The sequence below is a fragment of the Antechinus flavipes genome, chromosome 2 (assembly GCF_016432865.1).
Source record: "Antechinus flavipes isolate AdamAnt ecotype Samford, QLD, Australia chromosome 2, AdamAnt_v2, whole genome shotgun sequence".
Lineage (NCBI taxonomy): Eukaryota > Metazoa > Chordata > Mammalia > Dasyuromorphia > Dasyuridae > Antechinus > Antechinus flavipes.
In genome coordinates, this window is record NC_067399.1 from 118,684,388 (window position 1) to 118,710,201 (window position 25,814).

General features: G+C 33.4%; 1 protein-coding gene across 1 annotated transcript; it reads right to left on the reverse strand.

Annotated features, from left to right (window-relative positions):
- Positions 1 to 291: 291 nt before the first annotated feature.
- On the reverse strand, positions 292 to 25,716 carry C1D (C1D nuclear receptor corepressor). Its single transcript, XM_051975405.1, has 5 exons — positions 24,784 to 25,716; positions 9,172 to 9,317; positions 8,392 to 8,458; positions 7,929 to 7,984; positions 292 to 5,363 (listed from the first exon to the last, which is right to left on the reverse strand). The coding sequence occupies exons 2-5, from the start codon at positions 9,310 to 9,312 to the stop codon at positions 5,199 to 5,201; spliced, it is 429 nt and encodes a 142-aa protein (XP_051831365.1). The 5' UTR covers positions 9,313 to 9,317; positions 24,784 to 25,716; the 3' UTR covers positions 292 to 5,198.
- Positions 25,717 to 25,814: the final 98 nt, after the last annotated feature.

The following is a 25,814-nucleotide window of genomic DNA, read 5'->3' on the forward strand; positions in this document are numbered from 1 at the left end:
AAAGACTAAAAACTCATTATGGCACAGATCATATATCTGCAATCTTCTTAATTTCCTAATTCCCAGAGAGACTAAAGCAACAATGAATTAACATCTAAACTTATTAAAGTAGACCTCCATTTGAGACAAATTTATGTTAAAAGTAACTGCCCTATAATCAAAATAGATGAACCATTACCTCTAACTGATCTATCTAAAGTCCATGAATACAATTTGTTCTCAAGTTTCCAAGAAATAATAGTGAATTCTACATACAAAAAAAGCTTCATGAAAAAAAATTCCATAAAAATCTTTTTAAAAAGCTTTTTATTTTCAAAACAGATTGTTTTCAACATTCACCTTTTCGAAAACTTGTGCTCCAAATTTTTTTCTCCCTTCCCTCTTCCCACCCCCTCCCCTAGACAAGTAATCAAATATGTTACATATGTACAATTCTTCTACACATTTCCACAATTATCATGCTGCACAAAAAAAAAAATCAGAGCAAAAAGGAAAAAAATGAGTAAGTAAAATACAAGCAAACAACAAAAAAGTCAAATACTAAATTGTAATCCACACTAGTTCCCAGTCTTCTCTCTAGAGGCAGATGGTTCTTCATTACAGGATCATTGGAAATGCCCTAAACCACCTCAGTATTGAAAAGAGCCACATTCATCAGAATTGATCATCATATTATCTTCTTGTTTCTGTGTACAATGATCTCCTGGTTCTGCTCACTTCACTTAGCATCAGTTCATGTAGGTCACTCCAGGCCTCTCTGAAATCATCCTGCTGATCATTTCTTATAGACAATAATACTCCATAACATTCACATATCCTAACTTACTCAGCCATTCCCCAAGTGATGGGCATCCCCTCAGTTTCCAGTTCCTTGCCACTACAAAAAGGGTTATTACAAATATTTTTGCACATGTGGGTCCCTTTCTTTCCTTTATAATCTCTTTGGGATATAAGCCCAGTAGAGACATCGCTGGATCAAAGGGTATGCAGTTTAATAGCCCTTTGAGCATAGTTCCAGATGACTCTCCAGATTAGTTGTATTAGTTCACAACTCCACAACAACATATTAAGTGTCCCAATTTTCCCACATCCCCTCCAACATGGTGTGTAGGAGCACCTCAGAGCTGTCTTAATTTGCATTTAGCAGTTTAGAGTATTTTTTTCATGACTAGAAATGGTTTTAATTTCATCTGAAAATTTTCTGTTCGTATCCTTTGACCATTTATCAATTGGAGAAGGGTGTGCATTCTTATAAATTTATAGTCATATAGTCAATATTCTATATATTTTAGAAATTAGACCTTTATCAAAACCCTTGGATGTAAAAAAAATTTTCCCAACTTATTGTTTCCCTTCTAATCTTTCTGCATTGATTTTGTTTGTACAAAAACATTTTAACTTTAATATGATCAAAATTACCCATTTTGTATTCCATAATGCACTCTAGCTCTTTTTTGGCCACAAATCCTTCCTTCCCTATAGAACTTAAAGAGATAAGACTATCCTTTGTTCTTCTAATTTGATTATTGTATAATTCTTTAAGTCTAAATCATAAACCCATTTTGACTTTAAATCTTGGTATAAGATTTTAGGTGTGGGTCAATGCCTCGTTTCTGCCATACTAATTTCCAATTTTCCCAACAATTTTTGTCAAATAGTGAGTTCTTATTCCAGAAGCTGGGGTCTTTGAGTAAATGACTGTTGCATCTTGTGAACGTAACCTATTCCACTGATCAACTAGTCTAGCCAGTATCAAGTAGTTTTGATGACCATTACTTTATAATATAGTTTTAGGTCTAGTATAGCTAGGTTACCTTCACTTGCATTTTTTTTATTAATTCTCTTGAAATTCTTGACCTTTTGTTATTCCAGATGAATTTTGTAAAATAATTTCTTAGGAGTTTGATTGGTATGGCACTGAATAAGTAAATTAATTTAAGTAGAACTGCTATTTTTATTATATCAAAATTTCCATTTTTAAAATGTAGAGATAATTTTCAAGTGTTTTGCAAACTTTAAAATGTTATATAAAATTGTTATTGTTGTTATAGGTTATAAATATGTGAAAAATATCAGGTTCACATGATTAAAGACTGAAAATCTATTTATACTAAAAAAAAAAATTGTTTCTCCCCAATATTAGCAACATTATTAAGCAGTTACCAAATAGTGAATTTGGATTCTGAAAGACAGATTCAAATCCTACATCTAAAACTGGCTGTATGACTATGAGCAAGTAAGTCATTTAATTTCTCTGAATTTCAGAAAACTTCTCTAAAACTTATCTATTAAATTATATATAATCTAGCTGATGAACAGTTTCTTTCATCAAATGAATCAGATTGCTGGCATGTATAGTGTGTGTGTGTGTGTGTGTGTATGTGTGTGTGTATATACATATATATGTGTGTGTGTGTATAAATCTGTGTGTGTATATACACACACATATATGTATATACACGTGTATACATATACATTATATAAAAGATGTGTAAATATATGTATAGATGTGTACACACACACCAAAAAAAACATTGTTAGCTATAAAAACAAATGGAAAATATGTAGAATGCTTTATTATTATTATTAAAAATACTGATAATTCATCAAATTATTGTCTGTTTTCCAAACTACCAGTGCTATGATGTTTCCATTTTTAAACAAGTATGTTTCAACATGTAAGCGGTTAAAGGAGAGGAACAAATTATTTTCAAAACAAAATGCAAATGATCAACAACCATATGAAAAATGTTCTAATTCTAGGAGAAATTAAAACTCAGGTTTCATTTCACAACAATCCAATTGACAAAGACAGAAAGTCAATATAAACAGGATTATGAAATTACAGGAATACTAATGCACTTGGTGAAACTGTGAATTGGCCCAACTGTTTTCCAGAAAAATTTTAAAACATATAATGAGGTATGATGGAAGAACACTGGTCCTGGAGTCAGGAGGACCTGAATTCAAATCCAACCTCAGACACTTGGCACTTACTAGCTGTGTGATCCATGGCAAGTCACTTACTTGCAATGTACTTGCCTTGCAAAAGAAACTGTAATAACTTCAAAAAAATTTTTTAAATGGGAAAAATAACCCTTTGAACCAGCAATTCCTACAAAAGGCATATATCCCAAGGTCAATTATTAGTGAAAAAATGGTCCCAGATATTAACCATTATAGCAGTCCTTGTTATGGTAGTGAAAACTGAAAACAAAATGAGTATCCCTTGACTGGGGAACTACATAATATATGAATACAATGGAATAATAATGCATCATAAAAGATAACATATACAATGACTATAATATTAGTAAATGAAAATGACACTAAAAGGTGGCTGAATTCAGATTAACTGGAATGAATAACCTTGGTTTCAGAGAAAAAGGTAAAAAATGCATTTTTTTTTTTCTCTCAGAGGTATAGACAGCAAAATAAATGGAATGTTCACATACTGTCAGATGTGGTTGCTATGTCAGTTTTGTGTAAGTGTATTTCTTTGTAACAATGAGTTGAAATGAAGTTAGGGGTAGATGAGAAAATAACTATCAAGTAAAAAGGAGGTTGGGGTCAAAAAAACTTTAAGCAAGAGTTTATATAAATATCTGATTTACTTCATATATGACAAATAATTTCCTTTATTTTTATTTTAAAAATTAGGAAATATTCAGAAATAACCATTACATAACAGCTATAGACAACATAAAAACATACTACATTTAATTTGATAATAATTATCACAAAATTAAAGAAAATAATTTTATTTTAGAGGCTGCAAGTGGAGAATGCAGCAGTTATAAATGTTCTTCCACTCTTCAAATTATCTGACATTATAGCCAGAACAGAATTTGTGCCTCCATCAATGCTTTTCTCATCACGTGTCATAGAAAGAGCCCAAAATGCTTTACAAAATCCATTACATTTTAAGACCATTTCCAATACCTGTTTCTATAAATCAAGAAATCCATTTATTCAAGGTTACATATGGAGAATTAATCACACAGAAATCATATCATCTTCTTTCTCAAAAATTAAAATATTTTACTGTTCTTGGCATATCTCTATGTGATGGCATGGGTTTTTTTACATTTGCATTAATTGGAAATATACAGTCAAAGTTCATGGGCTTAAAGTTCATGAAATATTGAAAAGTTCAATACAGAACTATCACTAATAAATGTTCCACCAAAATGAGACAAATTATAAGGCTGCTATAACCTCTCTGGTTTAGATTATACTTGACACAGATACTTGCAAGTATTATCATAATGTAATCTAAGAAAATACAACTGAAAGAATAGACAAAGCACTTTAAAAAGAGAAAGCTTAAATAGCTGCCTAAATATTCTGAATCAAGAACAAATAATTATGGTTAATGATTCACAGGAACCTCTACAATACAGTTTCTATGAACAGGATGACTATCTTGTGAATCAACTGAAAAAAACCTATTCAGAAGAGTTATTGAAACAATAAAGATAACAGCCTTAGCTTTTAGAGTGAGAGAATGGGAACAAGACACTTCTGGGCTACAATTTTCACTGGTAAAAGGAGGGTGATGAAAATAAATATATGGGATTCTTTCGGTCAAAGAATTTCTGATTCTTTACTCAAAACCTAGTCCCTCAGGATGCAATCTCAATTCTTAAATAACATTTTCATTTACTTTTAAATGGACATTGTAGACAAATAATTGTAAGCTATATATGACCTTTTAAGCTTTAATATAATATTTCAATTATTAATTTTTAAATTATCAATGATTTTTAAAAACAAAAAAGGTAGTATTTGTGCTATAAAGAAATATTAAGTCACTTTATCCTTTTTTTAACACAATATATTATAAACAGATATACTAATAACACTGAATTTCACTTGCAGAATTCCTCTAATTCATAAGGGCAGTATAATAACAAATATGTTTACAAAAAAGACTGAGCTGAAACATAATAATTTACAGATTAGTACTTAGCAAAATATGGATATGAAATTTAAAATTTTTAAGAACTAGAAAAATCAATTAAAATATTGAAGGGAACACATTATGAAACAAATCCAAGAAAAATGTCATACCAACAAATATTAAAATCTAGTTGAAATTCAATAAAATCTTCTTCCATTTTCTGCCTATTTTTGAAGGGATAGGCCAACAGTTAATATGGAATATTTCTAAATAATGACCAAACAAAAACAAAAATTCACTTTTTCCTTTTTCCTTTATTTGAAGACTTTGATCCTTTTTCTGTTTTGGCTTCCCAAAGGGCATTCCTTACAAATCTTGAAGCAGCTCCTTTATCCAATTTGGCAGCCATTTTCTTGTCTGTAATTTCTTTGACTCTGTTCATATATATTCTTATTCTATCCTATAAAATAATAACAATTGATATCACTAAAATATTTATCATTACTACTTTTATTGCAATATCCTCAACCAGAGCATACTGCAAAATTATATTAAGTTAGGATCCAAGTATAGAATGTCTTTGAAAATCATCTCAATAACCTCAAATCAGAGTTCTGGTATAGCCATAACCCTATGAAATTATTCCCATCTAGATTTTCCCCAAATAATAACTTAACATTTTATAAAATATTTTAAGATTTATAAAATGCTTTCCTCAAAATAATCCTGTAAATGAGGTAGTACAAATATCATCATCACCATTTTTTTGGATTTAGGTAGCAACAAAGACTGAAAATTGATTTATTTAGGTTCTCACAGCTATGAACTCCGTTCTTCTTACTCCAAATCTAGACTCTTTCTACTAAACATCAATATCTCTCTCCAAATGAAGTACAAGAATTATAGAATCTTAGAATTAGAAAAAAATCTTTCAAGATCATCTATTCTACTTCCTGACATCTCCCTATTTTATAGATAGAATCTAAAGCTCAGATAAACAATGAGTAATCTTCCAGGTCATATGACAAGTCAGCAGCTAAACCAAAATCAGACAGTTTCTGATCCTTTCCATTATAATATACTACTTCTGCTAGAACTTTCAATTATCTATGTATATATTTCCTCCTATAATCACAATTAAAGTGGATATTATGCAAATAAAAAATTTTGGGTGTAATGGCAGACTACTTACATAAAATGAACACATGTTCCTTCCCACTCCCCAATTCCCAAACATATGCAAATGTTTGATTTTCAATGTTGTTTTATAAATGATTAACATATGAAATGTGATTAACAAATCCTCACAGCACTTGTCTTATACTTCATATATTTAGCATACTATATTCTGTACTACATCTGTCTGAACACTTCTCTTTTCCTGTGGTACTATAAGCATCTTGGGGCCTAAGACCATTTCATTCAACTTTTATCTCCTCATTGCCTATCAAAGTGCTTTGTTAGATTTGTTAAATAAATGAAGATAAAATTCTCTAATGAAATATACACCCCAAGGTAGATTTTACAAGGTGAGAAACACTCTATGTTTCCCCTACAAGATACAAACTTGTATGACTGCTAATCAAAATAAAGGATTATTTCATATAACAGTCTGAAAAAATGGCAATGATGAGCAAAAAACTCCAAGATGACAGTAAATGAATGATGACATCTAAATGTACATCTCATCAAACTTATCAAAGAAACCACAACATGCCTGGGAAATACAGGGCTGTAAAACTGAAAGATTGACGTTTTTGATTGCCTTTTCCTCATTAAAGGTACAAAACATTAAATGACCCAAAAAATAAAGAAGGAAGAGAGAAATTCAGTCATTTATTTGGATACTTGTAAAGTACAGAGCACAAAGAAATATGATCCTTTCTTTAGAGGACTAGACAGGATAAAGTCATATTGTTTAGTTTGAAAGTAATTCCTCTGTACTTAGTTTCATGATTTCTTACAATTGCTAAATTTAAAATTAAAAAATTTTGCACCAAGAACCTTGAAACTGGAAAAAGGATCGGCTTCATCCATTAAAATAGAAAGAAAACAATCTGGTTTATTCAATTTTTGAAAATTGATGACAAAAATGTTCTATTCAGCTGAAATTAATACAGGTGGACCATACATTTCTTGAAGTTAAAGTTAGTTTGTCTTATATACTTTCATTTTGTGTGTGTATATGTGATTACGCACACATATGTATATATAACCATAAAGAAATAACAGATTATACTGATATTCTTATTTATAAAAGGAAGTCAAAAAGGCAAACAAAGTTTGATTTTTAGTTTTTTTCTTCAAAATGAATGATTTGATTTGATTTTTGAAGTCAGCAGAAATTCTAAGATACTAGACCTTATATACTGTACTTATGCATCTAAATGGAATACAAAGACAAACCTAAAAGATTTATTATAGGTTGTAAATATGTCACTAATGCAGAATTACTGGACAGTACACATACAACTGGTGCCAAAAAAGCTTTTAGCTTTGTTGCTGAACTGGATTCTTTACTGCTGAGAAAATGAATTAATGGAGGAATTGAAAAGGTGGGTGGGGGAGGAACTTTCCCGGCTTCGCTAGTAAATCAACTGGAATATACTTTTTAGAATTGTGTAAGAGTTTGGGGCTTTTTAAAAAAAAAAAAAAAAAACTACTTTGGAGAGAAGATAAAGATTTCAAAATTCTGTGGGAAAAATACCATATACATTATGAATAATTACTAAAATTGAAACATTGTCTCCACCCATTTAAATATGGAAATCACAATAGCTCTCAATCTAGTTTTTAGTTTAAAAAGTTAAAATAAGGAAAACTAAAGATAAAATTACAATTACTTCTTTCGTTTATATAATTTCAGAAGACTTAATTCTGCTTTTCATAAATGATAGCATGACAACAAAGGTGCTATGACTTTTTAAAATTTAAAAGAATCAAGTTATACCCATACAGATAATTATCCTATGCACAAATGTACAATATAGTAAATTAAGCAAAAACATGTGAAGCAAAAGCTTACTATTTCTTGCTTTACTGGATGTTCCTTGGGATTAACTCCTTGAGTGGCCAAGTAAACTATAATAAAAAATGAGATTTAGTGACAATTTTTTAAAAGTACAATTTAAAAATAAGATAACCATTGATTGGATAGTATATTGGATGTTGAATAATCCTATATCAGGGTTAGATTAGAATACTGAAACCCCTTCCAACTTAACTTCTGCAATCTGTAAAAGTAATCTGTACATAAATTGAAAGTACTACAATCAAGTAATTTAAACAAAATTCACATAAACATATCTTAAATTATTTAGAACACATACAATAATAAATTAATTTTTGGCTTATCCTGAGTTTAAAAAGGACAAAAGCAGTTATTTATTTTTTTAAAAATCTTAAAAGCTTAACTAAATTGTAATTCTTTGTTAAAATTAACCTGAAAGTTTCCCTTCTGACCAACTCAAATATTTTAATCTACTTACCCCAAAACATTGAATTCAATGTATAAGCAGAAACTAAATCCAACTTAGCCTGTTCAAGTGGGTCCAACTATTAAAAAAAATAAAATTTTAGGTCAATCAGATAACATTTTAAATGTTATAAACTATCAATAAAATGTCCCATAATCCAAAAACTAAACAGTCTAGAAACTATATGAAAAAAGAAGACATTTTGTTCATCTATTTTTGACAACAAATTTTCATTTCAAAGTGCCATTTTTATTTGGACAAAGAAAATGTGAACAATAGAAGAAAAATATTTTAAATTATTTTAATTTTCAAAGTTATGATCTGGGCTCTGTATGTCAAAAGTAATTCATCAATATAAACACTGTACATGATGTATTTATGTATGAGTAGCAGCTGAAATACTTAGGCTGTACCAAAGACAGAGAAACATAATGAAATTTGTTTGGGGCTGTCAAAATCAATTTACTGTTTTTGTCCTATAGGATTTCCAGAAACTCTGATAACATCATTCCACTACTTAAAAGCTCAAAGATGGATTCTGTCAAAAAGAATGTTGTGAACACTCCTTCTCATAACCTAACCACATCAACAAAAAAAATGTTTATAGCTAAGATATATATATATTAAAAACTTTGGAAATTTTCTCTCCTACAAACTATATAGAATTCACATATGAGAATATGTCATTGAGCTATTTTTTTCTCATATAGAAATTTGTTCAGAAGATGAAGGATTGAGGTTTTAACATCTGCTAATAAATACATCAATTAGGAAGAGATATTTATTTTTTACCTTTTGTAATAACTCATTTCTAGAAACTGACATCATAGTCTTTAGCATTTCATCCACAGAACGAAGGGAATTATCAAATGTTGACAGATAGTCATGAATTTCTGTTGGATAGTCTTCTCCACTAATTTCTTCTTCTGCCATGCTAACTGGAAAGATACATAAAAATTATTTGCATATATTACTTTATGAGATCATAGATATTGATTCCCCTGTCTAAAAATGATTTTATCAGTCTTGGATCAAGAATTCTATATAGTTAAGAGAATTAAAACCAATTGAAAAGCAATTAATTAAAAAAACCAGGAGTGTCTTTTTACAGTATAATCCTAGAGAAAAGCACATGATACTTTAAAAACAAAGGTTAAAGTTCAATTTCCCCAATGTACATTCCACTAGTACATTGCTGAAACACAAAATATTTGACTAGAAAGAACAGAAAAATAATTCTGGAATTCTTAAAACTATACAGAAGCAAAAGACTAAGTCAATCACACTCTCAACGCAGAAAACAATAACTTGAATTAGTAACTGGATCACAAGTCCTTCAAATGCAAACATAAAAAAATAAACTTTAATGTCTGTAGGTGAAAATCCATAAAAATCCAGAATTAAACTGATAAGAAAAAACCAGAAATCCAATTTGAAATCTGATACATTTATTACAGACACTTAAAATTTGCTGGACACAACAAAAGCATCTCCTCCCCTCCTCTCACACAAGTTCCTTCTCAAAAACCTCACAAAATAATATGCAGACCAGCTACATAGGAACAATCTATGTGTGACATAAAAAAGATATACTCAAAAAACAGAAGTTATTAAGAGGTTCAAGAAAAGCTTCTTGTAGGTAAGATTTTAGTTGGGACTTTAAAGGAGTCAGGAAAAGAAGGAAACAAATAAGAGAGAGACAATTCCAGGCATGGGGAAAGCAAAAATGGAAAGTAAAACGGAAAGTGAAAATATAAAATTCAGAAAAGAAGTGTGTAAGGAATAGAAAGGAGTCACTGGAAAACTGAGGGGAAAGGAACAAATTATAAAAGGCTTTAAGTGAAAAATGGATTTTATATTTGAATAGACGAATGATTCTCAAATTTTTGACCTGAGGACCTCTTTGTGAACTTAAAAATTATTGAGGAATCTCCCAAAGAGCTTTTGTTCAGATGGATCAGACTGATCAGTAATTACTGTGTTCAAAATAAAAACATCTTCATATTATTATTAAAAACAGCTTTGACTTTGTAGGTACTCTGAATCTCAGGGTTCTGAGAGGTCACCATACCACCCTTTCAGAACAGCTAAAATAGAGCATATCATAGTCTAGACAATATACATTCTACTTGTGGACAGATGAGCCAAACTCTTTAGTGTAATTACATATCTCATTTAGGAGCACACTGTTATATGGCCTGGTACAATTAGCATCCACAAACAGCACCACCTCCCTAAAGGAGCTCTATATAGTGAACGCCTACTTGATTCTGGATGGAATCACCTCTAAGACACTAGCAAATAAGTATGACAAACATCTATTTCTCCTTTTTCTCTCTTACCTGATATTAATTGTACAGGGTTAAACAAAATTATCTCTGTTTTTACAAATTTTCAGGAATCTTTTGATTGATAATTTTGACTTGTGCACAGGAGATACCTGTAGAAAAGTCCTCCTGTTCTATGCACCTGCCCACATCAGGAAAACCACAGTAGGGAACAGATTAAAGCAGATTTTGTTTCACTTTCTTTGTGTCTTGCTTTATATTGGGTTAGGGTTTTTTGTTTTTGCAACATAGGTAATATAGAAATCTTTTACATGACTTGACGTGTATAACTGATATATGGCTTGCTTTTTTAATGGGTAGAGGAAGGATGGAAGAGAATTTGGAACTGATTTTTTTTTTTAAATGAATGCTATAAACAATCAAATAAAAGAAGACTCAGTATACATGTCAATTAAGTAGACACATGGATTATAAATTACTGATGTTTTCCTGATGATCTTGTTTGTAATAAGGCTATTAATTTCTATTTTTTTAATTATGAACATCGACAGAAAAATTGCAATATAAAAATTAAACAATGCACCATATACATTTAGTTTGTTTTTTTTAATGTACATATTAAAATTCATTATATTATATCTAACAAAGAAAGTAACAAAATTCTTTTGTTTATTTGTGCCATAGATAATTCTGTTCCAAGTTCTGACAAGATTGTTAATTTTCCCTCCCACAAGACAGAGGGGAGAATGGGGAAGGAAACCTAGGCAAAAAAGTTCAGATGACTATAGTGTCTACAACCTTCAAAATTATAGTGGCTATTTAATTGGAGGGTTTTTAAAAGAATTTCTCTCTTTCTCAACCAACACATAAACCGTAAATATTCTCATGATGGTCTTTTTTACAAGATGCCTATCTACACTATGAAGTGACCAGGGTCTCATGGAATGCTTATTTGCCATGATAAAAATTTTTACATACATTATTTCATTTGAACATCACAACCTCATATAGGTTAAGTCCTACAAATATTACCAATCCCATTTTACAAATAAGGGAATTAAGTCTCAGATAGATAAAATTACTTCATCAATCACATAATAAGCATCAAAGATAGCATCTGAACCCAGATTTTCTTGATGCTGGTAAATTGAAAAAAAGAATTACATTGGGAGTCAGATGATCTGAATTCAAATCCCACCTAAACTACTCATTGGTGACCTTGAAAAAGTAACTTAATCGTTTAGCTTTGTATCAATGCCTAAATAAATTATGGAACATAAATGAAATGGGATATTCCCACATCTCAAAAAATGATAAATATTGGAAGATTGAGAATGAAGCAAGCATGTATCCTATGCCTCTTTGAAAAGGGGTGAAGAAGTAGGAGAAGAGAATGAAATACACAATTTAAAATATTTCACACAAGAAATGTGTGGATTTCCTTGCTTTCCACTATGAGGGGGGAGAGGAAGTTTATGGATGCACACACAAAAAAGGAAAATATCAATGAAATATAACAATATATAGAAGAGAACAGAAGGAAATCAAAGGGAACACAGAGGAGCAGGGAACTTTTGTTACTATAGTGTTAAACTGAATCAATACCTTTGAAAAAATAACTATGTAATTGTTAAAGGTTATTAGCAGGTCCCCTTGAACTTTTTGAGTTGCCATTGTAAGTTCGTTTTCACATACAATTGTCTTTTCCCATTTTTTGTATATTGAAATGTTCAAGACTGTTGATGTTGACGTACATAATTTTAAAAGTAAAAAAAAAAAAGAGAGAGAGAGAGAAAATGAAGAATTCAGAGAAGCATGGGAAGATATAAACTAATGCAGAGTACAAAACAAAAAAATATATATATATACTCCAATAGTATAAGTAGAAAAACTGAAAAGAACAAAAACAATCCCTGAACTCAGGGACCTTTCTAATGAAAAAGAAATTGCATATATACAAATAGAAACAAAATACAAATTGAATATAAGGTAGTTTGGGGAGGAAGATAAACAAATAATAATAATAATAGGTAGTATAGAGAGAATTTTACAAAAATTATCTAATGTTATCCTCATGACAACTCTGGGAAGTAGGTGCTATTATTACCCTCATTTTACAGATGAAGAAACTGAAACAGACAAATTAAGTGAATTGCCCAGAGTTCATACAGCCAGGAAGTGACTGGGCCAAAACTTAAAGTCAAGTATGGTTTCATGAAGATGGCAATTGAGCTGAGTCTTAAAGGAAATAAGAGATTCTAAGAGGGGAGGGAGGAATACATTCCAAATTTGGACCCTGGAGAGAAAGCATCATATGAACAAAATAAGAAATTCTTATGACCAAATTGAAGAGTTCACAGCACAGAGTAAAGGAGAAATCTAGGAAAACAGCAAGAGGACTGGCTGTAAAAAGCATTAAATGTCCAACAGAAGAAGCAATGGAAGGGTTACTGGGGTTTGTTGAGTGGAGCCAGCGAAATGATCTGACCTGTTCTTTAGAAAAATTATTATTAAGGATGAATTCCACTGGAGAAAGTGCTTCAAGCCTCAAGGCTAAGTGGAGGGTTATTCCAATTGTCCAAGCCTAAAGCAAAATAGTGACTGTGTAAATGGTAAAGAGAGAGCACATAGGAGAGATACTGTAGTAACATAGAGATCTGAAAAAATAACTACATACAGGGACTAAGTGAGAGTAAAGAGTGAACAAGAGTAATTGGCATGAGAGTGGTACGCTTGACAGAAGTTTGGGAAATCCCTCTATTTTTGTCCGCCTACATTTTTTATTTCCTTCACAGGTTAATTGTACACTATTTCTAAGTCCAATTCTTTTTGTACAGCAAAATAATTGCATGGACATGTATGCATATATTGTATTTAACTTATGCTTTAACATGTTTAACATGTATTGGTCAACCTGCCATTGGGGAGAAGGAGGGGAAAAATTGTAACAAAGGGTTTTGCAATCATCAATGCTGAAAAATTACCCATTCATACATCTTGTAAATAAAAGGCTATGATTAAAAAAAAGTAGTAGTAGTTTCGGAAAGTGGTGGTTTTGTTAAGATATACAGTTCAATTCTGAACATTCTGAACCTCTGGTACAAAGTAAATGCCCATCCATTGTGAATGGTTTTTAAAAAGTGCTACACTGTCAATAAAAAGTTATAATAAAAATTTTTAAAAAAGAAATGTTACATGCTAGGGGCAGCTAGGTGGCACAGTGGATAGAGCACCAGCCCTGAAGTCAGGAGGATCTGAGTTCAAATCTGACCTCAGACACTTAACACATCCTGGCTGTGTGACCCTGGACAAGTCACTTAACGCTAATTGCCTCAGGCCAAAAAAAAAAAAAAAAAAGTGCTACATGCGTGCAATTGTATTGTTCCTTAAGAAATTTTAAATATAAAAAGAGACAAAAGATAGGAAGACATGAATGAAAGTAATGAAAATTTTAAAAACAGCATGATAAATGTCTACAACAAGGTTAAATGGAAAGAAAAACAAATACAAAAATAAAACAGAACACTTCATAATAGTAATGAACACGGTTATATCAAAAAGGAGATAAATTCCAAGGTAGGTGCAAAGGAGATCCTTTTTAACAATTTCCTATTTGGGCAGAAGTTCCCATTAGTTCTGGCAAAGTGCTGATGGTATAGTGAGTGTTTAAAAAAATCCCAAATTAGCATTAACTATATTGTATAACCTTTTCATTTATTTTGTTAAATACTTTTCAATTGTTTTTCAATATATTTTCAGGAGTGAGGAACACTTCTGCTCATTATCAATTAAATCACAGATCCAATTTTAAAAATATGATTCTTCAGTGTTAAACACGAAGCAATTTTTGCAAAGTTTTATTCTTTATTGTATATTTAGTGGATTATTTTTCTTTGTCAATAGTTATTAAGTTTACAATGATTATTTGTATGTAACTATGTTGATCTCATTAGCCCACGAGTTAAGTCCTATGAATGTTTGTTTTAATATGTCAATATGAACTGTTTATTTTGTAATTCAATTTATTTAATTTTATTTATTTAAAAACATTATTCTGAGAAAGGATCCATGGGCTTCACCAGATTTCAAAAAAAGGGTCCATGACACAAAAAATATTAAGAACCCTAATCTGGATTTCTAAAACCTCATCCTGCCCTAAAATTCTTTAACTACATAGTTAATTCTGAAGTAGCCTAACAGAAGGGCATGGTGGTATACAATAATAAACCAAAGTCCAACCCATCACCTGTATTTGTAATTCCTATAAGCTTAAAAATGTATTTGGACCTCAAGCCCAATTTTGTCAAATCCCTGATATACAGAATCCAAATATAATTTTCATTTGGTTTGGGTTGGCCTAAAAACATGTATCTTCCTAATTTTTGGTTTCTAACAAAATGTTAAAAATTAGTTTGGATTTTCAAACATACACCTATCAAGAGCAAAAGAAGGTAAATTAAATGCTCATAAGATGTTAGAAGGAAACTCAGCCAAGACCAAAAAATCTGCAATGGATAAACCAAGAAATAGACAATTTATATATAAATTACTTTAGTTTTCAAATTCCTGCTGAGTTGGATAGGTAATTCTAATTTCAAATGAAGTATCATTAAACAAAACCTCTTAAAATAAATTTGTAATACCAAAAAAATGCTGAAGGTGGTATTGGGAGGGGAAGTCCCAAAATCCTACTGGAATTCCATTTATCAGCTGTTTAACTTTAAGCTAACTGCTCAATCCCCAAGTCTAAATCTTCTAATCTGTAAAATGGGGATATTCATTTGACTTGTAACAAGTACCACAAGATTAAAGCATTTTATAACCACCAAACACTATGTAAAATGTCAGTTATTCTAATTAGCACTCAATTATGAAAGTAATTATATATCATATAAAATAATTCATCACAAATTGTTGGAGTTCAAATGTTGGAGTTCTTGTTCTTCTCAAAACACAGCCGGTTTAGCTTCGAGCCCTCCAAATATCTCCAAATCCAAAGGTTCTGTCCTTTAGCCTCTGCCTCTGCTTTCTTCAGCCTCCAACCAGCACAGAGATGGAATGAATCTCATTTCCTTCACTTGGGGCTCGGCTAGCTTTCTGGCGAGTCTTTCAGACCAGCTTGGTCTCAGTGGGGGAAGTGCAGGAGCCCAGCCACTTACCACAGTGGTGTGAGATGAAGATGAATCTGGTTGTCCGCTGAACTCTCGACTCGTAGCTTCTTCCTCTGAAAACTCTTCTTCTGCCACCAGCCAGCCAAGTGGAAAATATTCTGGAATAGATCTTTCTTCACTGGCCTTATATCTGACTCTTCTGAGAGAATGGGATTATGGGTTTTCTCCCATAGTGCTCTCTGGCCCTAAGAGCTTTAAGGGAGGTGTGAACTCACAAAGTTACAAAGTTTACTTTGTGAAGCTGGCATACTTGTGAACTCCAATGAGTAAAGGTGCAAACACAAGCATTGTACTAATTAGTTCTACTTAGTACCTTGTTTTAGGTTCTGCCCAAAACATCTTGTAAGATTAGATCAACTCTAATTAGTTAGCAGTTTGTAAAGATTCCAATATCTCCCCCTTTCTTTTGTTTTAGAACATAGGGTGGTCATAACCTCCCCTGACTTCTCAAGGAGGTGAGACCCCTCCAAAAAAGGTGAAGAAACTGAGAAACCTGCACCCTCTTCACCCAGAGAGAACTATTCACGCCTTCCCTGACACCTCAGGAAGGGAGATGAAAACACCAAAGGAAATAGGAAGTCAAATCAGATTAGCGGGTATCTGAAGGGGCTCACTTGAAACAGGTACATATAAATCCATCAATATGGGAGGTATTATACATAATTTACATAAGCACATAGCAATATAACACAGGCTAGTAGTAATGAATCATGAATCATCCTGAAAATTTACACATGTCCATAAATCCTGGAAATAGTCCATAAGGAATCCATTGTCATTAGTTCTATATAATACTTTTATAAGTATTAAAATAAGAAAAAAGAAGAGAGATGTTGGAATCACCTAATTCCTCCTGCTGTGAAGTATCACACTCAAAATTGTAATTAACTCCATTGTTATCTGATTCTTGCTCCTTTTCACCTGGTATAGTTGACACCTCTCCCTGCTCCTGTTTCTTCTTTTTCCTTATTTTAATACTTATAAAATTTCCTAAAGCTAGTTGTATTAAATTATATGTATTAAGTATGTCTTTGGAAATTGAGTTAGGCCCATTTTTATAATAGAATTGACAAAGATCCTCTCCAACCAATTTCCATTCATTTAGATCTAATTCCTTTTCCAGAGAGAAACAAGGACATATGTCCTTTACAATTTGTAAAAGTTCAGTGATTTGCTGTAAACTTATAATTAAACCTTGGCTTTCCATAACTTGGACAATGCTCTCTAAACATTTTCCTTGAACAGAAACAGGCTGTTTTCTAAATATCTGTCCCATCTTAGCTGAAATTCTACTTTAACTCTTCTAACAAAATTTCTTTGTTGCACTCACCCTAATTTCTGGGTTGAAGAGTCTTTTCTACTGGATGAGAATCGGAGCTTTTCCACTGAAATCCACTGAGGGGGGGGGGGGGGGGGGGGGGTCTGTCAGCCCCACGTTGGGCGCCAAAATGTTGGAGTTCTTGTTCTTCTCAAAACACAGCTGGTTTAGCTTCGAGCCCTCCAAATATCTCCAAATCCAAAGGTTCTGTCCTTTAGCCTCTGCCTCTGCTTTCTTCAGCCTCCAACCAGCACAGAGATGGAATGAATCTCTTGTCTCCTTCACTTGGGGCTCGGCTAGCTTTCTGGTGAGTCTTTCAGACCAGCTTGGTCTCAGTGGGGGAAATGCAGGAGCCCAGCCACTTACTACAGTGGTGTGAGATGAAGATGAATCTGGTTGTCCACTGAACTCTCAACTCGTAGCTTTATCCTCTGAAAACTCTTCTTCTGCCACCAGCCAGCCAAATGGAAAATATTCTTTCTTGCCTCGGAGAGAGGGCTTCTGGAGTAATTCAGCTGAAATCTCTCAAAGTGTTCTGTGTCTGCACCAGAGTACTCCTCTCCAACCAGCTGAACTCTCTTCTTCGACCAGCCAGCCAAGTGGAATATATTCTGGAATAGCTCTCTCTTCACTCTCTATCTTCTCAGATATCTGAATCTTCTGAGAGAATGGGATTATGGGTTTTCTCCCATGGTGCTCTCTGGCCCTAAGAGCTTTAAGGGAGGTGTGAATTCACAAAAGTACAAGGTTTACTTTGTGAATCTGGCAAACTTGTGAACTCCAATGAGTAAAGGTGTAAACACAAGCATTGTACTAATTAGTTCTACTTAGTACCTTGTTTCAGGTTCTGGCCCAAAACATCTTCTTGTAAGATTAGATCAACTCTAATTATTTAGCAGTTTGTAAAGATTCCAACAACAAATTACTATTATTGCTACTGAAACACTTTATTTTAAAAGCTTAAAGAAAGTTCTTGGCAAAGAATTCTAAACCTGTGTCTGTGTCTGTGTGTGAATGCATGTACATTACCAATGTAGATATACGTATGTATAGGTATATATATGTATAGGTGAATGTGTGTGTGTGTGTGTGTGTGTATAAATATATATATATATTATATGTATAATATATGTGTGTATGTATGTGTATATATATACATATATATTTTATATATATATAATATTTTTGTGTATGTGTATTGTATATATACATATATATACATATATACATATATATATATGAGAGACTTTCCACAATTTCTCACATAATAATATTAAAAGTATTTTGCAACATCAAGTTATCTGGAATACTCAGAGACCTTCCACAATTTCTCACATAATAATATTAAAGTATTTTGCAACATCAAGTTATCTGGAACACTTTGTTGCTTGATTATGCTTCATAAGTTTTTATGTACTATTTGTTTATTATTTATACTCTATTTCCATATTCCAATATGTTCCACACACAGTAGCCAGAAAAATTTATTCCTCAAATACCATTTTAACATCTTGTTTCTCTACTTAAGAGTTCCCTAATGCATCTCCTAATCAAAATTCCTTAATTATTTAGTTTCTGTATTAAGCCCATTCCCTTTCCAAGATAAACTTCTCTCCAAAAATAAATTCCTGAGCAATTCAAGTTATTTTGTCATCTCCCACAAATCTTGCAAGATTCTCTCCTCCATGACTTTGTATACCACCCTATATCCCTTAACCCCACTTAACAATATCTACTCTTCTCCACAAATCTAACATGGATCAAAATTCACCTCCTCAAGTTGAAAGAAATACACACACGGTGTGGTATCAATAAAAATCAAAGTCAATAGGGAAATAAGCAAGGATGGGTAGAGGTAAGTGGGAGAATAGATACTAGGGGAAGAAATCACAATCAAAACAAAATGTCTTATTCTGAAGGGGAAATTAAAAGATTTTTTTTTAATTATTTGAACCTAAGGGAAGGAGGGAGAAGGCTTAGAATGCCTCTGAGAAAACTGGATAATGGGCAATTTGTGGTGTATGAACATAATAGAATATTATTGTATCATGAGAATGTATCAGACAGATTTAAAAAATATTGGGTTAGTATGAAGTGATGAAGAGTAAAATGAACAGAATTAGCAGAATAGTTTAAACTCTGGAAAGAAAAATAAATTAAAAAAAAAAATCTCCAACAAGGCAATCACCAAAAGTGTCCAGAGGACCAATTACAAAGCATGTTAACTATCTCCTGACAAAGAGGTATGAAGATAGTTTGGGGGCACAGCCTATTAAAATAGTTCACTCATCTTACTTGATTATGGTAATTTGTAATAATGTTCTTTTTCGTTTCAACTAGTTAACTGAGGATGGGAAGGTTTCCTGGAAGAGACCTTAGCAATAATGACTTCCCTTTATATCCCCCAAAAAAGAGGACAATGGCATATTTTAAAATGGTAACAGACTAAAGGAAGTTCAGAAGGAAGCAAAGACAAACAAGATAATATTGAATGTCATATAGAATTTATTATTTACAACATATCTTTAGGAAAAAAGCAAGTAGCATGAAATGAATATTCTGTTAAAGGTACATACACACACACACACACACACACACACACACACACACACACACACACACAGATATGCTCTTCTGGGAGAGTTTAAAATTCATAATTTAAAAATAAAAATTTAAAAACAAAAATCATGTCTTTAAGCCTTCCATGATTACCATCATCACTCCTGTTTACCACAAAGCACCTATATAATTTGTGCTATATTAATTTGGACCTTTGTCTCTTAGTTGGCTATTATCTATATATTTCTTTTTTAGTTAAATAAGTGAATCAAAAGCTAAGCACCCACTAAATACCATTACTCAGCAGTAACGGAGATGTCAAAGATATGAAGAGATGGCCAAAGAATCTAAGGAATGAGGGGAAGCATGGCCTGGGTTTTCCTGAAGAAAAATTTTTATTGCTAGGTGATTAATGTTCTTGTTCTTTGGTATTAATTCAACAAATATTTATCTGAACATCTGGCATGGCCATTAGACTCAGGGAAATTCAAATGATTAAAATGAATACTAAACAACGCAATACCACCAAAATATGAGGTATAGGCCAGTAAAGTTAAGAAATCCAAGATGTTAAAATGAAATGAGCATCGGGCTTGAAGAACCCAAGAACTACTATATAGATGGTGCTTTAAATTTGCAAAGCACTTTCCTCATAGCAACCATATTACTATTCCAACTAAGAAAATTGAGGATCTGAAAAGCTAACTTGATTTACCCATAAAGTAGGATTCAAACCTGGATCCTCAAATCCATGATATCAAATCCACTACCTATAAAAACCTGGGTCCAAGTCCAGCTTGTTCCTAGAGACCTACCAGAAAAGTGCTTTGTAATTGAAAAGCACTACAGAAATGTGAAAACTGTAAGGAGGATTTTTGCTAGGCTCTGAAGGATTATTAAGATAGGAAAGCATTCCAATAAAGATATAAAGATAAAAAGAAATGATCTATTTGAGAGATGGTGAGAAATGCATCTGGATAGAAGGTTCCTATATATATAATAAAACTGGAAAGTTAGAAGGGATCAGATGTCCCTTGAAGGATTTTTTAAAGAATTTGAACTTTTAAGCCTCAAGGAAACTTGAACAAGGAGAGGTGAAAAATACTCTAGAAAGACTCCTACCTAGCAGCTAACACAATATTCTGTACAATCAGAGATAAAGCATTTTTTGTTTTATTGATCTTTTTTTTGGAATTACAGACACCAGTAGATCCTAATAGTTAAAGATCACTGTATTCAATACTCCATGTCTTATAAGAAAACCTAAGCCCAAAGATATGAAATGTCTTTCACAAGGTCATGAAGATAGCTCTCAAGAGCTCTGAGTTCAATATTAGAGTTCTAGTTCTCCAAGAATAGGTGTATATTCTATCTATAGAAAACTATGAAATGATATGCTAACTCTAGAATACAAAAGGACCTAAAGCTACCTTATCCAACTCCTTTGTTTCAAAATGAAGAAACCAGGAGAGCACAGGTAAATGCTTAACTAGCTGGGGAGGTGAAGGGGAGAAGAGAGAAGGGCAGAGGAGATAAAGAAAAAATTTAAGTGCCTCCTGTGTGCCAGAAACTGTGCTACGAACTGTACAAATATTATGTCATTTGATTCTCACAACAAGCGTTCAAGGTTAGAGCAATTACTCCCATTTTACAGTTGAGAAAATTGAGGCAAACAGAGGTTAAGTAAATCCCATGGTCATAAAGGTATATGTTTGAAGCCAAATTTGCATTCAGGTCTTCTGATTCCAGGCCTAGAGCACTTGCTGCCCTAAGTACAATGGGCACACTTTTAAGTTTAGCCTTCATTATCATCATTTTCTCTCTTACTTTTTAAAGTCTTACTTTTTAAATCAACAAAACAATCAGGCCATTGATTTGTAAGATATAAATGTCTACATTGAAAATTTAATAATCAGTTCAAGGGTTGGAGCCAACTGCAGCATGCCCTTGGAAGAAACTAGGTTTCATGGTGCTTGGCTTGGCCAACCTCCCACAAGTAGTGTCAGGAGTGGAATCTGATCTAGGTCCTCTGACCCTCAATCAGTCAGTAGTCTTTCCATTTTGCAAATACTCTTAAATACTGTTAGCTGAAGAATAGTCTCACCACTTCCTAAGACTTAATATATATCAGCTGCTCTTTGTAATCCTTGATAGAGAAAGCAGTCTCTAAGGATTGTTTGATATCCTCAAGATACCTTTCCAAATCATTCCACTCCCAAATGCACAAAGAGTTATGCAACAATACCTATAATTTGAGATTGAGGGTTTTTATTTGTTTCTTAGGACAGGAGCTCCCAAAGAGTAAATTCATTCTTAAGTACTGTTGTGCAAGAGGGAGCAAGGGGCACTGTTTCCCAAGTTCACAAGTTAGATTGCCCAAGGAACTGAACCCAAACCAACTTGTCCACTCAAAAATGCTGCTGGTATTACTAAAATAACTAAGGAATCAGTAAATTCCATTCCACTTTTAAACTGAAATGTTTCTAAAATCACCAAATTGGCAAAATCCTCCCAACTACCATTTCTATGTAGTCCTTGAATGACATGGATAGAGTAACTAGCCTCAGAACTAGAAAGATCTGGAATCAAGTTCCATCTATGACCTTCTGATTATTTAACCTTTCAGTGGTCTAGGCCATGATGTCAAACACAAGTGCTGCCTGAACTAGATTAAAATGTTAATTGGGAAATAAGCAACAAAATAAATGCAAATATAAAAATATAAATGCAAAAATAAAACATAATATTACATTGCAAAATTAAGTCAACATGGACAGATTAGTTCCTCATCCCCAACCATCTCTTTTAAGATGACACAACTAGTCTAAGATTCTAAGCTGCAGAGTATATTAATGTACTATCCTGCAAAGGCAGCTGTGTAGTGCAATGGATAGGGCAGCTGGGTGTTAAAGAGTAGATAGTGCACCAGGCCTGGCCTCAGATACTTACTAGCTATGTGACTCTGAACAACTCCCAGTTTTCTCATCTGTAAAATGGGCTGAAGAAGAAAAAACAAAACACTCTACTAACCTTTGCCAAACCCAAAATGGGATCACAAAAAGTTGGCTGAACCACAACTCTCCTAGTGGCAAAAGGAGTATCCTCACCTGGGAATTCCCCATACCAAAGAAATCACAGGTTCCTTTCATTTTCAGAAATCTATCCACTGCAAATATGTTATTGTTCAAATAGGATGAGGAGGAAAATGCTTGTTATTAAAAAAAAATAATAAAATTAAAGTTGAGATAAAATAAATAAAAATACTTTGGAAAGTTGTGGGTACCTATGAGTACCAATTCAAGGTCTAATGATCAAGTTCTGAACTGTGAGTAAACCAAATAATTGAATCACAGATCTGGAAAGAATCTAAAGAGGTGACATAGTGTAAACCAAATATTTTATAAAAAGTGCTTTGTAAATCTCAGAAATACCATGTAAAAGTTCGTTTTTAATTATAAATGAGAGAGGCAGGCTCAGAAAAATTAAAAGTGACTTTCCATTATCAAATTATATGAACACTCAAACTAGAAGTAGAACCAGTTCTCTCAGGTTTCAATAAAGTGCTAAGTATGTAATTAAATATATAAAATCCTAAACATATAAAGAGCTGTTCCAATAATACCCCATATTTGGTACTAATCTGGAAAGTGATATGGTTACTTAGAGCAAAATGAATAGCAAAAAGCCTGCACTTTAAAAATACTGAATTGGAAGAATTAATCAGATTTTTTCATAGCATATCTCAAAAAAAGCACAAGTCTCATACAGAGGAAATCATTCAAGTGATACAAAGTTACAAAAGTATTTGAAATCATTAACAGGAAGGATTTAAAAGGAAGACTTGTTTTCTAAATTTTTAAATAAAGGGCAATCTCAAATCAGACTGGAAAGGACCTATGACAAATAAGGGGAAAGGAAATTCTCTTTTCTAAAATAGATTAAACACTGTTTTGTAACATTTACAAGAAGACTCTCTAGGTGGTCCAATGGTTAAGGTGATTGAAGATGACTTGAGTTCGAATGCTTCCTCAAGACACTTACTCAGTTGAGGAACCCTGAATTAATTTAAATTCCTTAACCTCTCTCAGCCCTCAATAGCCTCATTTGCAAAATGGAAGTGATCATAATAGCACAATTATCTTATAAGGTTGTTGTGAAGAAAAAAAAAAAAGGTACAATCCATGTAATCATGTTGGCGCTACCTAAATACCAGATTATCATTATTGTTACTATTATTTTTATTATTCTAATCTTAGGACAAAAGTCCTTCTTCTTGTATATCATAGATCCCTTGGCAAGGTTGGTGACGCCACTTCTCCCATCAAAAGAAATTCTTTTTAGCAGTTTTCCGCATTCAGTAAGCACTTAATATGTGCTTGCTCCCTTCCGTCCTCCGAACCATATTTAACACATAATTTAACTTAATGAATCCTAATTTAATTCATAAATGACAAAATTTTTGAAAGAGGTTATTTTCCCTCTCCAAGTTCGAGGACCCCACGTTAAGCATCCCTGCCCCGGGACTGAAAAATGCCCAGAGGATTGAATGGTATAGCAACTTGGCCAGGCTCCTAATAAAGGACAGACACCAGGGGCATTACTCGAACCCAGGTCTCGCTCCCTGGGCACGCGCTCAGGCCCTCAAGGTCCCATACCGAGTTACACAGACGCGCGGATTCACGCGTCGAAGATAACCCTAATTCAGGTAAGTGGGTTCCATTCCCGTGGCGGGGCTGGACCGCGATACACCCGCTCCACACGTTGGGGAGAGGAGGAAGGGAAAGAGGGACGGAACCAGCCTAGGCGCCGCGGGATTTCCCTCCCGCTCGGAAGGCGGCGCTGCCATGAAACGGGAAGCGAGAATTAAAAAAAAATTGACAACGAGCCCAGGGCCCGAAGCGCTCCCAAGCAGATTAAGTTCCCGAACTCCCCAGAAGGCGGGGCCCGGAAAAGGGCGTCTTGGAGAATGGAGCTATGCCTGGGGAAACGGAGTAAGATAAGAAGGAAGAGCCCATCAGGTCTGCCCGCATCCGGGTGAAAACAGCATACCACTCGGACTAAAGCTTACCTCGTCTGGCATTCGATCCTCCGGACGACGGCGACGGCGACTCCGCGATGACGTGAGTTCCACTTCGCGCAGGTCTATTGACGACAACGGGACTGGAGAGTAGGCGCGATCAGCCAAGCGCCGAGATTTCGATTCCTGGTTTCCGGCTTCGTTTCTGGAGCAGAAGAACTTAGATCCAGGTCCTGGGAAGTAGCCTTCGCCCCGCCCCCAGGCCTTCTACTCAGTCCCATCCCTGATCAGCCCCTCTCCACTCGTGGCTGACAGAATCCACCCCTCTAAGATCTCATCTTAGCACTCATTGGACATAAAGCTGAAAGAAATCTTTGAATCCAGAATTTTTCAGATAAAGAAATTGAGGCACAGGGAGACTGTCTTGCAAAAGCTTTGTGATCTTGGTCACGTCATTCGATTTCCCGGAGTCTCAATTTACTCAACTGTAAAGAGGAAATCGATTGCATCAGAATCCGGTACCACTGAAGTGAAAAAGGACGAACTAGTCAATGATATTCTCTATGCAAAATTTTCCCCCGATTCGGCACTGTTCCGCAACGTGTATCATCCCCATCTCTCGTTGAAATACCAAAAACTATCTAGGTGGTCCAATGATTGAGGGGAACGGATTTCACCGAGGAATATCTAAATTCAAATCCTGACTCAGGATATTTATTTTATGATGTGATCCTAGATTAGTCATTTAATCTCTTTCAGCCCTCAATACGCTCCTTTGTAAAATGGGAAGGATAATAATAGCACAAATAGCACAAATGGAGTTGTAAATTAAGCAACCATTCTGGAAAAAAAAATGTATGATTTTGCACAGTAACTACAATATGTATATCCTTTGATCTAAAGATTCTACTGCTAGACACATAAACTAAGGAAATCAATAACAAAAATAAAGATCCCATATACAACAAAATCACATACATTTACCTTAAAATTTACTATTCAAAATCACAGGCACAAAATTAAGCTCCAAAAATGGGTGGAGATAGTTTAAGACTTACATCTGCTTCTTACTTTCAGTCTAT